Source organism: Leptonotus elevatus, chromosome 18, assembly GCF_054856555.1.
Source record: "Leptonotus elevatus isolate MCC_2025b chromosome 18, RoL_Lele_1.0, whole genome shotgun sequence".
In the NCBI taxonomy this organism is placed as follows: Eukaryota; Metazoa; Chordata; class Actinopteri; order Syngnathiformes; family Syngnathidae; genus Leptonotus; species Leptonotus elevatus.
The window spans coordinates 11,331,200-11,352,456 of NC_141256.1; the positions used below are offsets into that span (position 1 = coordinate 11,331,200).

Below are 21,257 nucleotides of genomic sequence, written 5' to 3' on the forward strand. Positions count from 1 at the left end.
ACAATCAGGTTCACTGTATCCATGAGACTAAAGCATGTCCTCCTTTTTTAGGTACGACAAGATAGTTCAGATGTATAATTCAGTGAGTAGATGTGGAGAACAAGGTTCATGAGTACTGTAGACGATGAACTACATTTTAAAATGCTAGGCAGGTCCAGATGGCGAACGGAGACTCATAACGAAGCATGAGATGAATAACCACCTGCAATTTGGAGTTGATGCTAGGCATTTTTAATCATTTTCAATACTTGAAGAACACAACGGGAGGATTAGGAACAATTGGTCTTCGTTGTTGTATTGGAACTTGCATTAAGGATCAAGATGGACCACAACCGGAAAAAAAATAATAATAACAAATCGTACAGGTAAGTATTCGGCCATTTTGTGTCCACTCGTCTTTTTAAATTGTGTCATACTTTTTTTTTTCTGACACAAAATGGCGGACATCTGTGCATGCAAAACAGGCAGCTCCATTTTCTTAAGAATAAATCTAACACCAGCAGCTTCTTAGTGTGCTTACTTTTAGACTTTGTACATGAGAAGGATTGGAGAAATTTTAGGTACAGTTATTGTCTTTTTGTTTCGATTATTTTAGTTTGTCATTTACACAGTCACAAACTTCGAACTAATTATGTTATAACAAAACACTGACTGATCCTAACAGTCATTTCAGTGCTTTAACATCTGATACTGCCCCCCCCCCCCCCCCCACCACAAAAAAACAACAACAACCATGTTAACATTAAGATTTGTAACTTAAACCTTCATTTTAGTTTATCCAACCATAACTTTGGTGTAAAATTGTTCAATTGTTGTCCAGTGTTTTCACATTTGCTGCCATAGATTTTATAAACACTCGCTTATAATTTTTTTGTCATACCGTCTTATGCAACCGATTAAAATAATACTAATATATTTTATGGAAATTATCAATTCTGTAGGCCTACTACACGTTTGAGACAAAATTATGAACCAATAGTGCCACTGGTTGTTTTACAATGCTTTCAGATGTTTTAATTACTGTATTTACAGCAGCATGCCCAACTGTACATAAATAAATAAATAAAGTAAATAAGTACCTACCAAAATTGAGCATTGCCATTTACACAAGCAAAAGGCTATTATTAATTGTAATTCAAATAATGTTATTGTAGTTGTATAGCTTTAAAAAACAAAGTCCTGGTCGCGTGTGATGACGTAATCGTTGCCGTCAACTGGCGATGACGTCAGAACAGTTGAAGCCGAGTAGCACTATACAAGTTCAGGACGGAATATTTCAAACAGCCATTGGATTCTCTTCAAATTTGTCTAAAATTATATTTTATGTGTACAAAATTGCAACTTATTCAACGGAACTTTGAAAACATACTTTTGTAGTCATGTAAATGTTTGGGTTGCTGAAAGACGACTTTTGTTCTTTCTTTCTTTTTTAAGGACATGGTGGAGTTTCCCCGACATGGACAGTAAGTATTTAATATTCTTCTTACATTGTGTTTATAATATGTGATAAAAACGACACGATGGGCCGGCTTTCACGCCGAACGCGATCTTATTCTCCCCGTTTGTTGTGCTCGCTACCACAGCAACATGTGGTCGCCATGGAGACGCAGCACCGCGGGACTCCTTGTTCGCTCGGTGTCGCCCATTCCACCATAAAACGAACCATGACTCTCCCTTAAGCAAACCATGCTAGAAACGCAAATATAAATACGGAAGTTTAATCATGAAGACAAAACGGAGCTACTTCACAAACTGAGCCGACGTCACGGCGGCCAAATGGGCTCCACGGAGAGGAAATACGAGCTGTGTGGGCCCTTTCTGCCGAGGAGGCACCCCTCGTTGAAGACGAGTGCAGAGATAGTGGGTGAAGCAAGAAGGATTCTCCGTGCTCAGTCTACCCAGAGACCTTACACCCCACGAGATGCGCAAAGGCAGTTGTTTGCAAGAAGCTCGGTCCGTGCAGACCACAGCAACAGACCTTCCTCAACCTTCAGGTATGCATTTGATTTCTGTGCCCAAATATGCCTTAAAAGCTTCATTTAGACTTTAGTTTTTTTTTTTTACTTTACAGCCTTCAAGCACAGAATTTTGATTTCGGAGACTCCCGGCCAAGTTCGGGGACTCGCCTATCTCCATTGGAACATGTGAGTAATCTCTGGCCTCACCAGTGAGGAACAATGAGTTGAATAATGCAACAAGTGGCGAACTGTCCTTGAACTGTCTCCGTGTGACCATCACCTGCCACTTGATACTATACAAATCAATAGGGTTCTTTTGTTCGTTTGACTTGTAGCCATCTTTCCAAAAAGTTTGAAGTATTGACGTTCACTAAGCTCAACTGCACAGGTAAAAATCAACTTCAACCTTGGCTAAAAATAACTCCTGACATTGCGTTGTTTCCATGCCAGAAGACAAAGATTCCATTTCCCAGCCATGATGACATTTCAAAGTCATCCCCCAAACCTCCCGCTGACCCACTGGACACGAAGCGGCCGCTGGTGCGAACGCGGACGCGTCTCGTCAGGGCGACGTCTCTCGCCATCTTGCCCCCTTTGGCAGCGCACACAGATGGTGAGCAACAACTTTGACCCCCATTTGCATTCTCTGCGTCGGTTGGCTTCTAGTTTGTTGCTCACTATACAGACGGCTTTTCTGTGTGTAGCGCCACAAGAAAGATCACATCAAGACCCGGCGAAAAAGCTGCCACCAGCCCACGCTTTTGTCTCCGGGGACCACAAGGAGGTCTCTGGCGTGCCTCACTTATCTGCGCCACGCAGAAGTCAGAGTGAAAGGTATTTGCTTCCATCAATGTGACATCCCATAATGAACACAAGATTTACTGGCAGCTATTACTGGAGGGCTAGAAATTTCCACCACCAACCTCATCAGCTGTGTCGGGACGAGGGGACATAACTCTGCTGTTCCAATCCATCCACATATCGATCGCTCGCCAGGTGGGAGTAATAACAACAAAACACATTTTACATGAGCTCAGAACGCCGCCTGCAGCACAGGCCCGAGAGATGAAGCCATCGTTAATAAAATTGTCAATTTTCTATATTGTTTGTTTAAAGTCTTAAAACCCACACATGTAGAAAGTCCTGACTCAATACAGATACAAACCTTCTTAGGCGAGGAAACTCTGCCAACTACTCAGACTACTGAGCTGCCCTAAAGAGGATTTGGAATTTAAATCATTTGAATCTACCCATCCGTTTTCTATAGAGCTTGTCCTCATTAGGGTCACGGGTGAGCTGGAGCTTATCCCAGCTGACTTTTGGCACCCTGGACTGGACGCCAGCTAGGGAACATACAGTATAGACGGACAACTTCTCACACTCACATTCACAAGGGCTGGGGGGGGCTTGTGGCGGTTTTACAATCAGGAACGAGCCATTAGATGTTAGAAGAAGAAAAACAATTGCCATTAATTTTTTGCTGTTTTAAGAAAAATGCTATATAATATATATATATACTTAAAGATCTCAGTGAACTTACACACAGGCACTTTTGTTTTTTTTCATTATTATGCTTTTTTTGTTGCCGTCGGTAGTGTTAGTGCGAGGGGTGTCAGGCAATAATTTTTTTTTTTACCGTAATTAATCACATGACTTCAATAGTTAACTTGCGATTTATCGCAAATTTTATATCTGTTCAATAAAATATTGTTTTCTAAATTTTCATACTCGTTAGCATAAAAGTGGAAATAATATTTAACTAATAGAAATATGGCTGCATCTTTTAGTCATTGATACAGTAATTTCATAATAATTCATAAAATTGAGTTAAAATTAAAAAGAAGTACTGTACTGTAAAAAAAAAACCGAGTGTTATATTGATTTGTGTTTGTCATTTTTCTGCCACTAGATAGCATAATTGCATTTGTGAGACCTTGGTGACAGCTCAGTGCATTTTTTTTCCCATATTAATAGCTATCTGATCTTTAACATTAAGCAACTTGGGAAATTCTGCACATTTTTAAAATTGTAAAATACAACTTGACCCCAGTCTCCATAAATATATGTGTTATTAGTACATTTAGTGTTTGCTGCAATGCCACTGGAATACCCCCAGTAAGGAGAGGCCATTAATCGTGTGTTAAAAAAAAATGAGGGTCCTTAAAGGAACTTTAAATTAACGCACTCATTTTGACACCCCTAGTCAGTACTCATTTAATAACTGCTGGAGAGGAGGAACTTTCCAAAAGTGAAAAAAAATAATAGCAATATATAACCACTGTACACAGATAAATATCATTCATGCAGTCTTTTGATTAATATTCCTAATGTTTATGACATCTAGAAGTTATGTGATCAATTTGCTGGAACTCAGACTCCGTAATGTTGAAGAGTCTGACATTTCCCAGCTTTCTGCAACGCGTCACGTCATCTAGGATAAGCTCCATCCCAAGCGGTGACCCTGAACAGGATAAGCGCTATAGTAAAAGGGACAGATGGATGATTGGCTGGAGAGCAATCACATGGTTCTTACAAGCCTGGGGTCCGAAATGACCGGATCTGCTTCTTTGCACTGTCAACTTTGAGAAGTTTTGTTATCAGCGTTCTGAGCAGACCATTGACAGCTAATAGACACAGACAGAAAGCATCCAATAAGACGTCATTTTATGGCTCCAAATGGCTCTCTTATTAGATTTGGATGCCCATTCGGGCAAGCCTGGCAGCTCTATGCATTGTTACTGCGGCACGCTGTTGCCAGGCCCAAGACAGGGATGAGGTCATGTCTCAGAGACCGGCCGTATCGCACAGAGGCCCGCTGATGGGACCTTGTAATCCTATCACAGACCATTCACTGTGAACAGGTCCTGGGGACATGCCCCATTAGTCGTAATATCCATGGATGTATTCCAAATAAAAAATCTCTAGTCCGTTATGCTACTTCCTGCAAAAAACTGCAGACAGCCCATACGGATGACAAAGCACAAACAGTCTGCAGCAGACAGCCCGCAGAGTTCAGGTCTTACTTCCTGTCTGTTGGAGATTGAGGTCTGAGATGTGCACAGGCGACGGCAACCACATAACACACTCACGCACACACACACACACGCACGGTCAGGCTGAGAAAAAAACACATGTAATTGCATCAAGAGCAAACGAGCGCCGGTGTATGGTCACTTCTGGTGCAACAGCGACACCCAGTGGCAGCATCTAATATCTGTTTTGTTTCTCTCTAAGTTAAGCTTTTCTTCTCCTTTGAACTTCCCAACAAATGAAAAGTTGTAACCAACTGTTTGTGTCCCCCCCAACCCGGCGCAAGCAGCAGACTATTACAGTCCAGTGTTGATTCCGGAGTGGGAAGCGACGAGGTCAGATCAGGACAGAGAACAGGTTTGTTCAAGGAACCCGTTCAGTTTTTATTTTCCACACATTGTCAGCACTAATGGTGTGTTCCGCTATCTCTTCAAGTTGCCTTTCGGAGCAAAATGCTAAACATGATCTCTCCAGCAGTGAAAATTGATGAGTTCTAGCTCTGCTTTGGGGGATGTTGCTGAACACAAACTTTAGAGCGTGAGATAAATCGACTAGATAATGTGTTTAGACAACCACAACTTCCTGTGTGACACGTGAAGCGATGATGTATGCATGCCAGATTGATCGCAAACTGTTGCATGCCATGCATGGCATTATTTAAGAAGAATATGATGCAGTTGATGGAGGGTTTGTTTATATGCGAGTTAAGCAGTGGATGATGACCTTTTTGGTGGTGACATCAAACTTATTTTGGGACGCTGAACTTGTGAACTAAAGCAGACGTGTTTGCACCAGGCTCGTTTTCACTAATGTGCTCTCTCTCTCTCTCTCGCACGTCAGATTTGGACTGGAGTGGAAAGAGTAACACGAGCGCAGGCGCAGACTCACGGTGGGATCCGATAGCGCCTCTCCTGCAGCAGATAAAGGCTGTGGCTGCAGGTGGTAAGAGCAACACAAAAAGGGAAGGGAATAAAATAGTCAATCCGACGACATGACTTCCCACAACTAGATTTAGTCTGATTGCAAAAAGTCAACTCAAAGGAAAACAAAATAATGTTACTCACACGGAATTATGTTAGCCTGCTGCAGTCTGCCAGCATTGGACTCAAACATTTATGATACTTCGACACTCGCTTTAATGGAAAACTCATTTTCAAAGTTCAATATTAAATATTTATCCCCCGCAATGCTTTGTGGTTTCATGCGTGCAAAATTGAGGCAAGGTGTCTAGTGTGTGCCAAGCCCTAGTTTCGATGCCGGGAACACTTTTATTATTTTACTTCAAAAACAAGGAACAGGCTCCACCCTTTCTCTTTCCTCTGCATGCAGATTGGAGCTGAGCGATTGTGCCGCTCCATTTACCTTCGGAAGTTTCCTAGAAAAGGGAGGATGTTATTTTACGGCGACTGTTTTATTGATGGGGCAGATTTAACCTCAAGTGCACCGATCGCTAAAGTACTTGCAAATATAACAAAACATACTGTGACGTGTATGCTGACCTGGACCCGATGGCGGCACAGGACAGGGCCCGGACGTTTAGGAGGAACATCTGGCCATTGTCCAAAGCGGTCTCACAAAAGCTAAGCGGAAAAACATCTGAATGGTCGGGAGTGAGAGGGCAGACAGGCAAGCAAGGGGGGGGGGGGGGACAAAAGGTGAGGTCGGGGTCAGGAGATCCGTCTAACGTGTGCTAGATAGTCAAAGACAATGTGGTGAGTGTCAGGACTGGCAGGGGACCGTTGTGCGTGGGAGCGCAGGTGACAGCGGCCAAGGCGCGTGAATGGAAATGTACTGGCAGGAGAAACGGTAGAACCGAGGATACGCCATATGCATAAAGAATTAAAACAGCGAAAGCGGGGCTGCACACTTACTGATGTTTAAAATCTTTAAGGCCCTGTAAAATGGTTTCGGTCATTTGTATCTAAACATATGTTACTTTTAAATACATTATACGTACGCACATCCCCATTATACGAGTACTTCATTCCATCAGTGGCTGTTTAACACAGTTGCCAGTTCTGTAGTAATAATAGCTTGCCCATTTTTTACCACTAGAGCAAAGTTAGCTAGCAAGCTATGCTTAAAAAAAAAAAAAAGCATCTTCCCTTTATATGTCTTGACTTATCTGATTTATCTGCGACTGTCCCGTTTGCAATTGTTTGGTACGTGTCAATCGCACTGTTGTCATAGCGATTCATACGTGTTTGCGTTCTCATTCTCATCCGCATCCAATTGCTTGCAGGCGTATTTTTGTCATACTGGAAGTACTTCCTGTTTCGGTATCTAAGGATCATGTAAGAAAATGTAGTCCTACTAGCTAGGGCTGTAAGAGTAACGGCAATATCGTAATATTAAAACTGCCATAACATCGTCGTCGTCACACAGCACATATGTTAAAAAAAAAAGTCAGGTTGATGTCCTTTTGTGCAGTTCCAGCACCCTCTGGTGGCTAATTTGTTAGTGCAGTTTAATTTTCACAAGGCATGTTTTGGCCTTTCTAAGTTTATGATGAAGTCGAACGTAATATGCTTGTGAAGCGAGTCAATATGTAAGTAAGCAAGTAAGTGCCTCAATATTAAGTGTTATCAGAGATTGTAGGCTGTTTATATGCATTGCTGTTATGTACAAAAGCAATTTTTAGTATGAGTTCTTTTCTTTCTTACAATATCGTGACCTTTTTTCATATCGCCAACCTCCCCTCAATATCGTGATATTTTATCGTATCGTGACCTTCATATCGCGATATCATCGTGTGGTGATGTTTGAATATCGTTACATCCCCACTACTAGCCTAATGGTGCAGTCGCCGGTCAGATCCAATGCAAGCTGAGCTTTTCTGGCGGTACCAATAAGCTACTGGGACCAGGCAAAAAGTTTGGATAGCATTTAGCATTAGCTGAAGCAATACAACCAGCATTCCCCGGTTTGATTTTCAGCAAAATTGCAGGTTTTTAATTTTGAAAATCTGATCAATTTCGGCCACAATGTCTCGGTTTTGAGGACCCGCGCTTGGTCCACGGAAGGCGGTGGTCGAATGGACGGTCCTGCCAATCCGTGAGCCAGCTAGCAAACAATGCAATATTCTGTAATTCTTGAAAGATCAGTCAAACTACGCTAAAATGGCTGACTGGCTGACTGGCTAACTCGCGAACCTTTGTACCGTCGTCAACTTTGCAAATATTTTTTCCCGACAATCATCCAGGCAGCGGCGAGGCCTCACCGGAGCATCTTTGTGACTTGTGCATCATCGCTCTCCAAGATGCCCTGGCAGAAGCGGGCTTGCTGGGCCCTCACCACTGTAAGAGGCGGTCCAGTATACTGCGAACGCTCTTCCAACTCATCGACCTCAACTCCCCGCGCCTCCACATGCACGTCGTCGAGCTGTGTCTCGCCGTGAGTCTTCTGTGGGCGCGTCCGATAAGTTGTTTTGTTTTGTTTTTAAGTCACTTTTTGTTCTTTTTTTTTGTCTTCAGTTACATGTCAGCGGGAACAACCTGCTCAACATCTGCAAGCTTATCTTCCAGATCAGTCGCAGTGAAGACAATGACGTCCTCTTCCAAAATTGCTCAGTCCTAGGTGGACAAACGTCTTTCTTGTGATCACAAAAATCAAAGCTGCGCCCCGCGGTCGTTAAGTGAGGTGGATTTTCTTCCGTCTAGACTCGCTGCTCGGGCTGCTGCTGCGCGAGGATGCGTCCACGTGCGGCGAGGCGCTCTTTTACTGCGCCAGCACGCTCAAATTTCTCTCAGGAAGCGCCGCCGTGGTCCACCTTCTGTTGGAAAAGAACTTCATGAGCACGGCTCACGATTTCATCCAGAAGCTATGCAGGGTGGACGGCGCTCACGTCGCCATTGCCGGACACATCCTCGTACAGGTACGTACAATCACGTTGTACCACAATTGAATTTTTTCTATTTCTTAGATAAAAGTGCGGCCATTTAAGTCGAAGCATATTAAGGCAAAACAAATGATAAGAAATGAATTTGACGTATATTTCTTGGCTTATAGAGATTCTCCCACTAATTACCAGCTCTGTGTTTTTGTTTACGTCTCATACTGTGCATGTTCACTGTTCCAAGAACATAATGTTCTCTGCAAAAGGTCAATTCGGTCCAAACACATCCGGCTTGCAATCTCCCAATACTAAAAAAAAAAAAGTGATTGATGCGGACCACAGAAGTTGGCCCCAACAAACATCTTGAGTTTCATCTCATTTGATATGTGACGCAGCGCATTACACTGACAGATGAGGAGACACGGACGGGGGCTGTCATTACAAAACATTCATCCATCCTTCCTTTAAACTTTCAATTCATTTCACAACCATAAGAGAAATTGTATTTGAAAAAAATGGCCGACTAAAATTGATTGGATGCATTTACAGGTTTATAGAGACTGAGTAACTCCGTAACTCATCTTAACCTTTAACCTGCCCATATCTTCAGCTGACTGCCACCCTAAGAAATCTGGCCGACCACCCCGAGGCCCGCCCCCTCTTTGTCTCCTACTCCCTGATGTCGGATCTCTGCTTGGTTCTGCAGCGTCATCGTCAGGACCAAGACGTGTGCACCAATGTTTCTCGAAACTACAGGTAGCCCGCTTGGAAAAAAAAGATGCTTGTCTATGAGCTGGGCCTACATTTTGAGTCCAAAACGTGTTTCTCGCCTTCTCAGTAAACTCTCCTCATACGCCGAGTGCCGTCTCGCTCTGGCGCAGACCCCCGACTGCTACCAACTATTTTTAGAGCTCCTGAGCAAACACCGCCAAAAACAGGTGAGCCAGTGGGTGTCCTCGCAGCGTTTAGCTTCAACAAATTAGCTTCCTGTTTACGCTCACATCGGCTTGTTTACACATGGCGTGTCCCAGGCACATTTACAGGACGTTACGTCTGCGCGCGCGTGTGTGTTGTGCCCTTTCTCCGCTCTGTAATGTGTGTATCGACATGTAAATAAGCCCCAGATCAGATAAGATGACTCGGCAAAAAAAAAAAACACTGAGTGGAAAACCAAACCAGACAAAAGGTGAGCTTCAGTTAAGACGAGTCGGAACATGATCCAGAAGGGAGTAGGAATTAAGAATAGAACAAACGGCCGCCTCCTTTGTGTAAGCACTCAAGACGTGACTGATAGGGTGCGAACGTTTGCACCCACACTTACACGCACACCCCTGAGAGGACAGTCCGTCCTGTCCTCATACCTGTGCAACGGCAAGCAGGTGTGGCATTAAGAGGCGTGCACCTGCTCGACATGTAACCGAACGAGCGGCGCCGGGACGCTAGCGGGATGTACGGCCCGTTATCGGCCGCCTCAATTTGGAGGTGTGAAAAAAAACTCTGGACACTTGCCGAATGCAGGAAAGGAGGTCGACAGGAGCGATTTTTGACTCACTCACACATGCACAATCAAACCTTTTTCGATAATACTTGTCCTTATAAATTTTAGGGCATTTTGACATTTTCAAGACCCAAAAGATATTGTGTTTACGGATTATATATATACAGTGCATCTAGCAAATGAAAGAATAGTGAAAAAGGTTTGATTCTGCCCTTTTTCTGTTGTTTTATGATCAGCAGTAGATCAAAGGTAGATTTCACAAAATGCAGTCTTGTCTAAAACGGGCATCGATGCCATCTACTGGTGGTTGTGCGTCACTAAAGTTGTTTCTAACTTAGACATTTACAGTGGAGCAGCATAAAGATGTGACACCGAAAAACAACATTGACAATTTTACTCAGAAAAATACTAGTAGGCTAATTGCTAAAAACTTTGCTTTTTTCCCCCCATAATGCCACTTAAATGCACAAGTTAAAAAATATATATATTTTTAGCATTCGGCCTACCTTATACAAATACATTCATAAATTTAGTACATGAACATTACTTGTAATTTTTATGATTTATTATTATGTCTGCATATGTCAGCATTTTTTCCCATAATGCCACGAGCTATTGTAGTAAAAAAGCCTCTTTTTTTTGGCATTTGGCCTACATTATACCAATATGTTAGAAAATTAAGCAAACATTGTTTGTAATTTTTATGATTTATTATGACGTCTGCAGTGCATGATTCCCGTTCAACGTTTTTTCACATAATATCTCGGGGTTTGCACATGTTGCAAGTCAATACCCCGTGGCATTATGGTACAGAATGCTAAATTATTAGCATTTAGCCTACTAGTTCGTTCTACACACTGCATTACCTTTCTCTGGCAGGACCTGGTCGTGCGTCTCCTCTTCACACTGGGCAACCTGACGGCGAAGAGCGACGAGGCGCGCCAGCGGCTCTTCCGCTGCGAGGCGTCCGTGGACACCCTCCTGCGGCTGTACGACGACTATCAGCTGAGGGAGGACGGGCCGACGCCTCTGGCCGGTGTGCGGGAGGCCGAGGACGTGCTGGTGAAGCTGGTCCGGGTGCTGGCCAACATGTGCATCCAGGAGAACGTGGGCGCCGCGCTGGCCAGCAACACCACCTGCGTCCAGCTGCTGATGGAGACACTGGGTGAGAAATCGGAGGTAGTATCAAGAGCTGTGTGAAGTTTTACAGCTGACCCTCAATTCTCTTGTTTTGGATGGTGCATCAAAAACAAAATCCACAGAATCAAAAGAATTATTTTCTGTTTCCTCGTAAGTTTTAGTTAAAGTTGAGATTCTATAGTTGACTAATTAAAAATGTTGAAATCAGGATGTTCTTTTGCACACGTATTGTGTCCACAGCGCGTGCGTGTCACAGAACTGAGATCGGTGGACGAGAGCGAGGAGCTGACGGTGAACGTGACGGCCGCCATCAACAACCTGACGTTCTACCGCAAAGAAAGTGCGGTGCTCAGACGCAGCCAGCTGGCCATCGCCCAGTGTAAGAACAACACTTCAAAAGCATGAAGACAAGTGCAAAAAAATAAACATTCTTTGTCACCTTTTCGTCACTCAAGTGATGCTGAAGTTGGTGCTCAGCTCCAACATGGCCGCCATGCTCGAGGCCACCCGCGTCTACGGGAACTTGTCGCAGTCCAAAGATGTGCGGGACTTTATAATGCAGAACAAAGGTTCGTAATTAACACCTGGACAAATACAGCACAGTGGTACCTTGACTCACAAGTGGTCCAATTTATGAGCAATAACTATTATTTTTGATAACAACAAATATTCCGCGGGAAAAAAACAAGCTAGTCAAATAGCCATCAAATTTCAAAGCATTACCTGGTTCAAGGAAGTTGTAACTAAAGTCATATATTGGAGTGATAATATTTTTTTCACTGATAATACAAAAAGGTACATTTACAGCTCTAAAAATTAAACATAAGTGTATGGAATAAATTTGTATATACTAATATTTATATATTTGTTCCTAACATTTCATGAATGTTTACAGCTACTAATGTATCTAACACGGTTACTGTGATGATAAATATTTAAATATGCTGTAGGTAGGGTGTGTAACATGTCATCATCATATAAGTTGTTTTTTGCATCAATCTTTTCTCCAAATCTATTATAGTGTGCGTAAATGGCAAGATTAAAGGCGTTAACTTTGTGGATTGTCGCTTTATGAAGTTCATCAAGTTGACGTGCACTAGTTTACGGGGTTTATTATGCCACATCAAATATGGATGACTTTAAACTCAAATTAAGTCTATGCTATATGTCTACGCTTAAAATGCGAGTTTCAAGATTACAATGTCCGTCTTGTCACTTTCACTGTAACTGACATGGTTTGGTTCATATTTGACCAGCTACTGATGCGCTAAACGCCAAGCTAACCTCGCTAGCTTGTAGCTTCACAGTTCACACAGCTAGCTTACCTGTGTTTGACGAATGAACATAAACTTTTCGTAGATGTTATGTATTTTTAGCTTCGAGTTCAAACCTTGCATGTTGCTTATGTCTTTTCCCCGATTTAATAAAACATTGAATCAAAAATGTTTTCATCTTTGGAGCGTTCTACTACGTGACACTTGCTTTAACGAGGCAGCCTCGGCCCTCGACTCATGAAGCCCTCTGGTGGCGGCCCAAAAAAAAAAAAAACACTCCACTAGACTATATTAAAAGTGATTTTTTAAATAGACACAGAATGACTTTACAAAGTCCTAAACCTACTTGAGTCCAACACCGGTGCAAGATGGCCACGTCAAGGTAACACTGTAACACAAAAAGTGCTCCATACACACACTAGTGTGTCTTATTTGAGCTGTAAACATGGCTGCTGACCTCACCTCCTCAGTCCACAGGTTTTTGGTGACACTGTTGGACTCCAAGAACCCGGACTTGTGCTTCTCGGCCTGCGGGGTCCTCACCAACCTGGCGCTGGACCCTCCCAACAGAGCCAGTCTCTCCCTTGAGGGGGCTGCAACCAAGTAAGCATTGAATTCGGCCATTTTGTTTGAGACCAGGACTTCTTCTAGTGGTACATGACTGCCTAAGTACATTTCAGTTGTTTTTAACAATACATTCTTTTTGTTTGTTATATATATATATATTTATTTGTTTTAATTTAATTTTGACATTATTGTTGCTTTGCAATCAAGTGTAAGCATGCGTGTGTTTTTGTGTATATCAGGCTGACAGACTGCCTTAGAGACTTGGGAGCAGGTGACTGGCAGCTGTCGGCTCAGCTGTGTCAGGCCTTGTGGAATATGAGCGGCGGAGGCGGACCTGAGACGCTGCTGGCGGCGCAGGACCGCAAGTCGCTGCTGGAGATCCTCACGTCCTATTTGGGTCGGTTGGGGGGGTCTCGGGGTGTTGCAATGCATCATGGGAGGATGGAAGTGTGTTTCTCCTACTCCCATGATGCATTGCAGCTGCATCTAGCCACTATCATATTGGACCGCCTCACTCTATTTGCTCCTCTCTCCCCTCAGGTGAGGAAGAGGTCCGAAGAGGTACGGAAGATGAGGACTACCACAGGGAATTATGGGAGTTGGAGTTCCGCCCGGTTGCCTTAAAACTGTATCATGCCTGGTCAATGAAATGTGAATAATATACATCTTACTATATGTACTGTACTTATGCGACAATTGTGAATGTTTTTGTTGTGCTACTTTTAAATCCCACCATCATGTGACTGATATTTTAAAGCACTTTAAAGTCCACCCTCACATATCTTTACAACACACTTTTGCACATTTATATAACCAACTTTGGTTTTGTGAGCGCGTGTGCGTGCGTTATTGATGAGTCGCCTCATTGCCTTTGGTAAGCAACCGTTTTATTAAATGTGTAAACAAATAAAACGCATAGAGGAAGCAAGGAATGTCATCGCCTCTCAAAGTCTTTATTATTATCATCAGTATTCATGTTACACAGACACGGGGGGGGGGGGGGGGGGCTTGGGGTCAGGCAGTGCTTACAAGTCGCCAAAAAGTACAGCATTTTCAAAGTCACATGGTCGTTACATCAACACAAATCAGGAACAGCACTTCATGTATCAAGATTAAAGAAGAAAAACACCTTTACATCTCCTTAAAACATTACTTATGATATGAAGTATTAGCCGGTTGATATATATTTTGTTTTTTTAATCCTAAAATGAGATGTGAAGGCATTTTGGGGTTGGTGATTGTGCTGGTGATGATGTCATGACACGCAATGGGAAAGGCCCTCAAATAGAATTCCGAAATTAGATAAATGTCCCCCCCCCCCCCCCCCCCCCCCCATTTGAGATGTAACAGAGGCAAGCAAGTCCCCAGAGTTCAAAAGATGAATTGGGAAACGTTTGACCAAATAAGTTTAGGATAAGAGAACGCTACAAATGATACACAACAAGTCATCAGTTTATTTTTTTGTCCATTTTTCATAGATTTTGTATTTAAAAAAAAGTCAGTAACTGACGTCAGTCAGAAGATTTGAAAAAACAAAAATCTCTTTCACTATCTTCCGACTCACTTCCAATGGTACCATTCTTTTTGTCGAAACCTCCCGCCCATCACTTAATAAGCCCTCACAGAAACAAAAAAAAAAACAAGCGCAGTACTTAACAAAACTGCTTCGTTAAAACAAAAGCTGCATATTTTTTTTTATTTTTGCACTAAATAGGCTTGAATAAGCACAGCTACAACCGTTTGCGATCTGATCGAGCGCAAATCAGCCTGATGGCGGGCCGGCATCATCCCCTCAGCAAACGGGAACGTGGCCGCCCAAGGAGGGGAAAAAAAAAATACAAATTAAAAAAAAGACTGCAAAGAGCACTTTTTATACAGTCGCTCTCTGACAAAAAGCACGCATGTCCACAAACATGATTTGGAGATAAAGTGGTACACCTTAACTAAAAAATAATTTCTTAAGTCAGGGTATCACCATACATGTTTGATGGAGATAAGAGGTATTTATTTTACTGTTAAAATTCACAGCCTTCCAAATAGGGGCAGCCGGGATAACGCGGAAGACAGCTTAGCAGTGTGTGTGTGTGTGTCTGTGGGTGTGTGCGTGTTTGTTTGTGTGTGTTTGCGTGAGTCACCAGAGCTTTTCTTCCCGGACTAACCCGATACCGGAGCCCCCTCATTCTTTCAGTCTTTCTTAATAAACCCATATAACAAGAAAGAATGATGATGTCATCGCTGACTCATTCTAAACAAGTTACATCAAAATAACAGAGCTACAGCAGAAGCAAGAAGTCTCCTTCAAAGTGCCTCGCCTTTTTTTTTTTTGACACGTGAAATTTAAAAAAAAAAACTACCTTTTCTACACGCACGCGCACACACACGCACACACACACAACTCAAATAGGGCTCAGTGTTCTATGAGTTAACACACATACACACACACTCCTTGAATTAGCTTACACGGACATTTGGGAATAATGCAGTTGATGGGGTTCTTTTCTTTCGGGGAAGGAGGGGGGGTCAATATGACCCCCCCCCTGTCCCTGCTGAATACAACACTGGGAGCAGCAGCAGCATCATCACGATCATCGTTACGTATACACACACTGCGCTGGGGAGTTCAGGCACACACGTACGAGGGGTGATGATTGAAATCATGATATGAAAAAAAACAAAAAAAAAACAGTGATGACAAAAATAAGAAAATGAATGAAGGGGCTGTTTGCTGGAATACTGAATGAAATCCTGAACACGCGGTCAGTGCTTTATAAGCCCAATGCTGCCTACTTCTGGTCACTTTTGGCACTGCAGGCTTAAAAAAAAAAAAAAAAGACTCCTTGCTTCTTTGTTCTGATCTTCCATCCAGCTCCTCGTCCCCTCAAAATGTTCTCTTGAAATGTCCCAACAATGACATGTGATAAAAACTAGAATATAACACAAAAAAAAAGAAGAAAAAAAAAAAAAGAAGAAGAAGAAGCACTTCATGTCATGTAGCGAGTGATGGCTCTCAGAGCATATAAAAGTTCGGCTTGCATTCGCGCTTCCATAAGAAGCAGATTAACATGGACCTGCAGGAGAGAAAAGAGAAAAAGACCTTTTTTAGTGACAACGCCCCAAAAATCAAAACTTTTTTTTTTTTTTTTTTTGTGAGGAAAAGGGATCCGACCTTCTCAGAGTGCTGGAACTGCCTCCAGAAGCTCTCGTACATTCGCTTGGTGGTCTTCTCGGGGCTGCACACCATAGTCTTGATATAGATCTTGAAGCTGCGGTCCAGCAGCTGGTTGATCTCGCCGTAGTCGTAGTCGTCATACCTGAAAAACAGAGGGGGGAGAAAAAAAAACATACAATGAAAATACACTCTACAGCCTATGATTAATGGCCTGATTATCGGATGTTGCTAAAGGAGTAATTATTTTTATTATTATTATTATATTAGCATTCAACCCTGAAAGGCCCGATTATCCAAAGTCTACAAAAGATTATCCAAGTGATTATCCGGTGATGTGGGGTATTTTAAGAATAACCTCCGTAATTTGCTCTGAAAACAGTTGAGGACGACAATTGTTAATGTTAAACCTGTTGAATAGTTATGATTAAAAAAAAAATAATCCTCCACTACAAAACAATGAAAAGCTAGCCTAGCATCTTAACTCATTCACTGCCATTGACGGCTATAGACGTCAAAAATCGTTTCCACTCTTGTTAACAAGAGTATGAAAACCTAGAATTGTTTTATTGTACATTTGGAACAAATCTAAAATTTGTGATTAATCGTGAGTTAACTAGTGAAGTCATGCGATTAATTACGATTAAAAATTGTAATCGCCCGACGCCCCTAATTTTTAAGATTTTTTTTTTTATCCTGTCAGGCGATTTCAATTTTTGATGGTAATTAACTGCATGACTTCAATAGTTAACTCACGATTAATCACACATTTTATATTTGTTCTAAATGTATAAAAGAAAAAAGGTTTTCATACTCTTGTTGACAAAAGTGGAAAAAATAGAAATAGTTCAAATTCATTTTGAACGTCAATAGCCGTCAATGGCAGTGAATGGGTTAAAAAAAAAATACTGTTTCTTCTTCTTTGTATTTTCCTGCCATCTGTGGCACCACACTGCCTCTCACAGGCCAGTCTTGGTACTGCAAAATCTCTCAACTGCCGGTGGAGACACGTTGCTGTCCAGTGTGCCGTGTTGCTCAGCGATTATCTCTAATACTTTGTGATTTTTTTCCTGCTTCCATTGTGAAATGTATTTCGTCAAGACGTTAGACGCTCTTGCCTACCTGATTCCGAACATGCAGTGTATGTAGTTCCAGATGGCCCTGCGCAGCATACTGGTGTCCACGTCCTTGTGCGTGGCCATGGTGTTGTATGTCAGGTTGTACGCCATTTGGAACTTCTCGTCCAGCATCTGACCCACATCTGGATAGAGACGGTTCACCAGGGAGTAGCCGTGATCCTCCCAACTGTAGTCCTGCAAAAAAAATGTAAAAAAAAAAAAATTTCTAAGTCATTATCATAAATTGAGGCTCAATCACCATTTCAATTAAAGAAAAGGTGTGGCGAGTGTACCTGCACTCGGAAAGTGGGCACGTGCTCGCCCCTCCTGGAGAAGTCCTTGTAGCCGTAGCTGGGGTCTTCAAAGTGTCGCGAGATGTCGCGGGAGGGCACCCACTCCTCGTCCTCGGCCGTCACCACCAGCATGCTCTCCGTCTTCTCCCGCTCGAAACGCGTGGCCATCTCCTCCTGGCTGGCCTCTTCGTCGTCGCGGCACTCTTGCAGCTGCTTCATGCGCTCCATCAGAACCTCCACCTCGCCGCCGCACACATCCTGGAAAATATGCAAACACGGGGGAGAGTTTTTACTTCCGGATACGCGACGTCACGGGCTGTAAGGCGCGCAGACGAGCAACTGGTGGCACTAGTAAGTAGCACCTGGCTGTAAGGCCATCTCAACCAATCAGAAGCCTGAAAAAAATCATTTTGGGGAAAGGAGTGCAACTTGAAACATCAGTGAACTGAGGAATTTGCTTCTAACTAAAAGTGAAATTGAGTTGAAATTCTTAACCAACAACGTACAGAGTGAATGCAACCCGCTAGCTTGCTTTCATCATCTAAAAACAATAAACACAATGCAAAATATATTTTATATTTAAAAAAAAAAAAAAAGTAGGGAACAAAACGGAAGTAGGATAAATTGAATACCAATTTGATTATTTCATTCATTTAATTTTTTTTTTTTTCAAATTGGTCTAAAAATTACTAAAAACTGCACTTGAAGATATAAATTTAAATAATGCACAGAATCCAAAATATAAATCCCCATTTAAGAGTAAAAATAATAGTTTACAAAAAATTAAAAAAATAATTAAAAAAACAATAATTAAAATACAAAAGTCAGTTTTGGAAATTGCAATAATAATAAATAAATAAATGAGGCCACTGTCAAGCAGGTGGCACTATGGGTAAACAACTAGAAGGCTAATTCAGCCAATCAGAAGCCGAAAGAAAGTTGCATGCTACACTCAATGATTAGAATATCACTTTTTTTATTACTGTCATTCTTCTGCTGCCAGGCACAAAACACATGATTGCACTGTGTCCATTTTGAATGAAGTTTAAGTAACCAAATATGTCTCGTGCCACATAAAATGGCCACGGCGCTTGCTTGTCTCACCTGGCTGCCAAAGGGACTGTCATGATGGCTGTTGCCGTTGGCGATGTCGCACACGCAGTAGTGTCCGAGCGAGGGCGGCCTGAAGGTGTGTCCGCCGTCGCAGTGGATCTCGGGCATGATGCCGCAGCCGAAGGTGAAGGAGGCCAGCGAGTGGTAATGCGTGAGCAGCACCACGGCGTGGATGAGCTCGGCCAGCGACCAGCTGTGCTCCTCGGCCTTTAGCAGACCCTTGAAAGAGGCCGAGCGGAGTCTTGTTAGCTCGCTCGTCTGACCTCAGCTGTTACGCAACGCGCTTTTAACACCCCCGCCCGGTTTCTCACCTCGATGTGCTCCTTGGTGAGCAGCCACGGTCGGTGGGCCAGGATCTTGTTGAGCTCGCCCAGCTGCTGCAGCTTTCGCGGGGCCCCGTCCAGCCCGTTGAGCCACTTGGGGTCACCGCCTACCTGGAGGAAGTCGTTGACGTGCAGGTTGACCAGATAGGAGCACTGGTGGCGAGCCGCCGCCTAAGACACAAGATTACGCAACAAGCGTGAGACGTTTGGAAAAAAGGTAACAAAGTCCAGCTGCGGTGTAAGAAAAACACAACTTGTATATTTTGTACCATGATGCCGATGTAGTGGCGGTAGTGCAGCGACAGCGGCCCGTCCATCTGCAGCAGGTAGTGCTGCGTGCGCAGGAAGCCCTCCAGGTACTGCGGGTGGAAGCCCATCACCAGTGAGATGTTGTCCAGGCGACCGAGGGCGGCGAACGCATCCTCAAATATCGACTGTGTCCTGGTGTCCACTTTACTGACTTGAAGAATCTACGACGGAAAAACATGATATAATAAACAGGTCTAACTTTGGGACGTTACTGGCAGAATTGTGGGGGGGGGTTACCTCTTTTTCAGGGATAAATCTGCTTGGCCCGTTCCCCAGGGGTCTTGGGATTCGTACTCCCAGATCCTGCAAGACAAACAAAAGGGGGAAATGGCCGTTGAAACATTTTCGAGTGTTATTACAGAACTGAAATCATCTTTTGGTGGGCCTTTATGCAAAAATATAGACCAGTTTGTCAGTATGCTTTACGTTCCATAATACGTATAAAGCATTTACCAGTGATAATAGCTTATTTTTAAGACCATCAAAACAAGCATCAAGTGATTAAGGCCTTCAGGATGAAAAATCAGTTTTGAGGACAGAGTCAGTAACCGTGACACAGTAGTGCAAGAGTAGTTGTTAAAAAGTGACATTTTTAAGGGTAATTATGGCTTTAGTGATGAAATATCAGTTTTTAAGGACAGCGTCGGTAAACATGCAGCATTTAAGCGGTGATGCAATGTCAGTTTTTAAGCACCGAATCAGTAAACATGACTCGGTTTGGTGATCTTACGGCATTATAATGCACATAGCAGACAGGATAAATGTTAAAAGTGAAAACATTTTAAAGAGATTTTATTAAGGATGAAGTGTGTTTTTAAGGACAATTAAGGCTTTGGCGATTAAACAAAATCAGTATTTCACACATTTTATGGTAACACAGAGGCTATTAAAGGTTATAAAGGATGTAAATGAACCTAAAAAGAAAACAAGACTTTTTCTTCATGTCTGGACATGTCCACTCAGCAGGCCGAGATGAATGACTTGACCAACAAATGATTTAATTCTGTAGGGACACGGTTGTAAAACTAAATTACTCGAGATAAGAATTCATAAAAGTGGCAATAAAAATGTTTGTTGGGGTTTGGGGTCGTGGGGGTCTTTAAAACATTCGAGCCCCCCCCCCCCCCACCCCCCTCGCAAACTTGACAGACAAACAAGTCCGGACAAAAGACTGCACTGCAGCTCATTCAGTCGAAGGAAAAAACAGTCGCCAGAGAGCTTAAATCTACTGACATCGTTTTAAAACGCCAACAAACATTCGAATGTGTCATTTTTTCCGAGACTGCACTGATGTAAAAAATGAAAATGATTTTTGTTACCTTTTTTGCGAGCCGCTCACAATGGGCACATATCTTAAACAAGTGTGTCACCGCGAAAGAACAATTCTCCACGTTCTCCGATGGTGACACCGCGTGCCTCATGTCTCGTCCTCCCCGCACTTCGCTGCTTTTGGACCGGGTACGAAAAGCTCCGCAAAACGTCCCCCCGGTTCTTTGTTCGCAGGGAGGCTGCTGCGTCCAAGCGCTCCGCTCTCGTCAGCTGTTGCGGGCTCGACAAGCAGCGAAGTCACTCAGGCTGCCCCATTTGGTTCCCCCCCCCCACCTCGCTCATACATTCGGTAAATAAGTCAAGG

The 21,257-nt window shown here is 43.0% G+C and overlaps 2 protein-coding genes and 1 long non-coding RNA gene across 6 annotated transcripts in view; 1 reads left to right on the plus strand and 2 right to left on the minus strand.

Annotated features, from left to right (window-relative positions):
* Positions 1 to 1,246: 1,246 nt before the first annotated feature.
* armc2 (armadillo repeat containing 2) lies at positions 1,247 to 14,234 on the plus strand. 2 transcript variants are annotated; one of them, XM_086060691.1, is made up of 18 exons: positions 1,247 to 1,463; positions 1,584 to 1,994; positions 2,072 to 2,144; positions 2,409 to 2,571; positions 2,663 to 2,792; positions 5,275 to 5,345; positions 5,829 to 5,930; positions 8,191 to 8,381; positions 8,462 to 8,564; positions 8,648 to 8,862; positions 9,434 to 9,579; positions 9,662 to 9,761; positions 11,201 to 11,486; positions 11,718 to 11,840; positions 11,917 to 12,030; positions 13,206 to 13,338; positions 13,542 to 13,699; positions 13,843 to 14,234. In XM_086060691.1, the coding sequence occupies exons 2-18, from the start codon at positions 1,777 to 1,779 to the stop codon at positions 13,959 to 13,961; spliced, it is 2,445 nt and encodes an 814-aa protein (XP_085916817.1). In that variant the 5' UTR covers positions 1,247 to 1,463; positions 1,584 to 1,776; the 3' UTR covers positions 13,962 to 14,234. The 2 variants fall into 2 exon arrangements, with proteins under 2 accessions (XP_085916817.1, XP_085916818.1); XM_086060692.1 differs by having other exon boundaries at positions 5,278 to 5,345.
* LOC147158594 (uncharacterized) lies at positions 11,193 to 12,974 on the minus strand. 2 transcript variants are annotated; one of them, XR_015090725.1, is made up of 3 exons: positions 12,787 to 12,974; positions 11,901 to 12,010; positions 11,193 to 11,482 (listed from the first exon to the last, which is right to left on the minus strand). It is a non-coding gene; the product is annotated as an uncharacterized LOC147158594 (long non-coding RNA). The 2 variants fall into 2 exon arrangements; XR_015090724.1 differs by having other exon boundaries at positions 11,901 to 12,045.
* A 502-nt stretch (positions 14,235 to 14,736) lies between the features above and the next one.
* The window catches only part of sesn1 (sestrin 1), a 53,939-nt gene continuing 47,418 nt past the window's right edge, over positions 14,737 to 21,257 (minus strand). Inside the window, exons 1-9 of one of the 2 annotated variants that reach the window (XM_086060694.1) lie at positions 20,944 to 21,213; positions 19,862 to 19,927; positions 19,585 to 19,785; positions 19,304 to 19,486; positions 18,984 to 19,211; positions 17,880 to 18,137; positions 17,591 to 17,781; positions 16,469 to 16,613; positions 14,737 to 16,370 (exon numbers count right to left, since the gene is read on the minus strand). In XM_086060694.1, coding sequence (XP_085916820.1) covers positions 16,284 to 16,370; positions 16,469 to 16,613; positions 17,591 to 17,781; positions 17,880 to 18,137; positions 18,984 to 19,211; positions 19,304 to 19,486; positions 19,585 to 19,785; positions 19,862 to 19,927; positions 20,944 to 21,045 — 1,461 coding nt within the window. In that variant the 5' untranslated portion in view covers positions 21,046 to 21,213 and the 3' untranslated portion in view covers positions 14,737 to 16,283. Of the gene's footprint in view, positions 16,371 to 16,468; positions 16,614 to 17,590; positions 17,782 to 17,879; positions 18,138 to 18,983; positions 19,212 to 19,303; positions 19,487 to 19,584; positions 19,786 to 19,861; positions 19,928 to 20,943; positions 21,214 to 21,257 lie in introns of those variants that run through there. The other variant, XM_086060693.1, reaches the window with a different exon arrangement.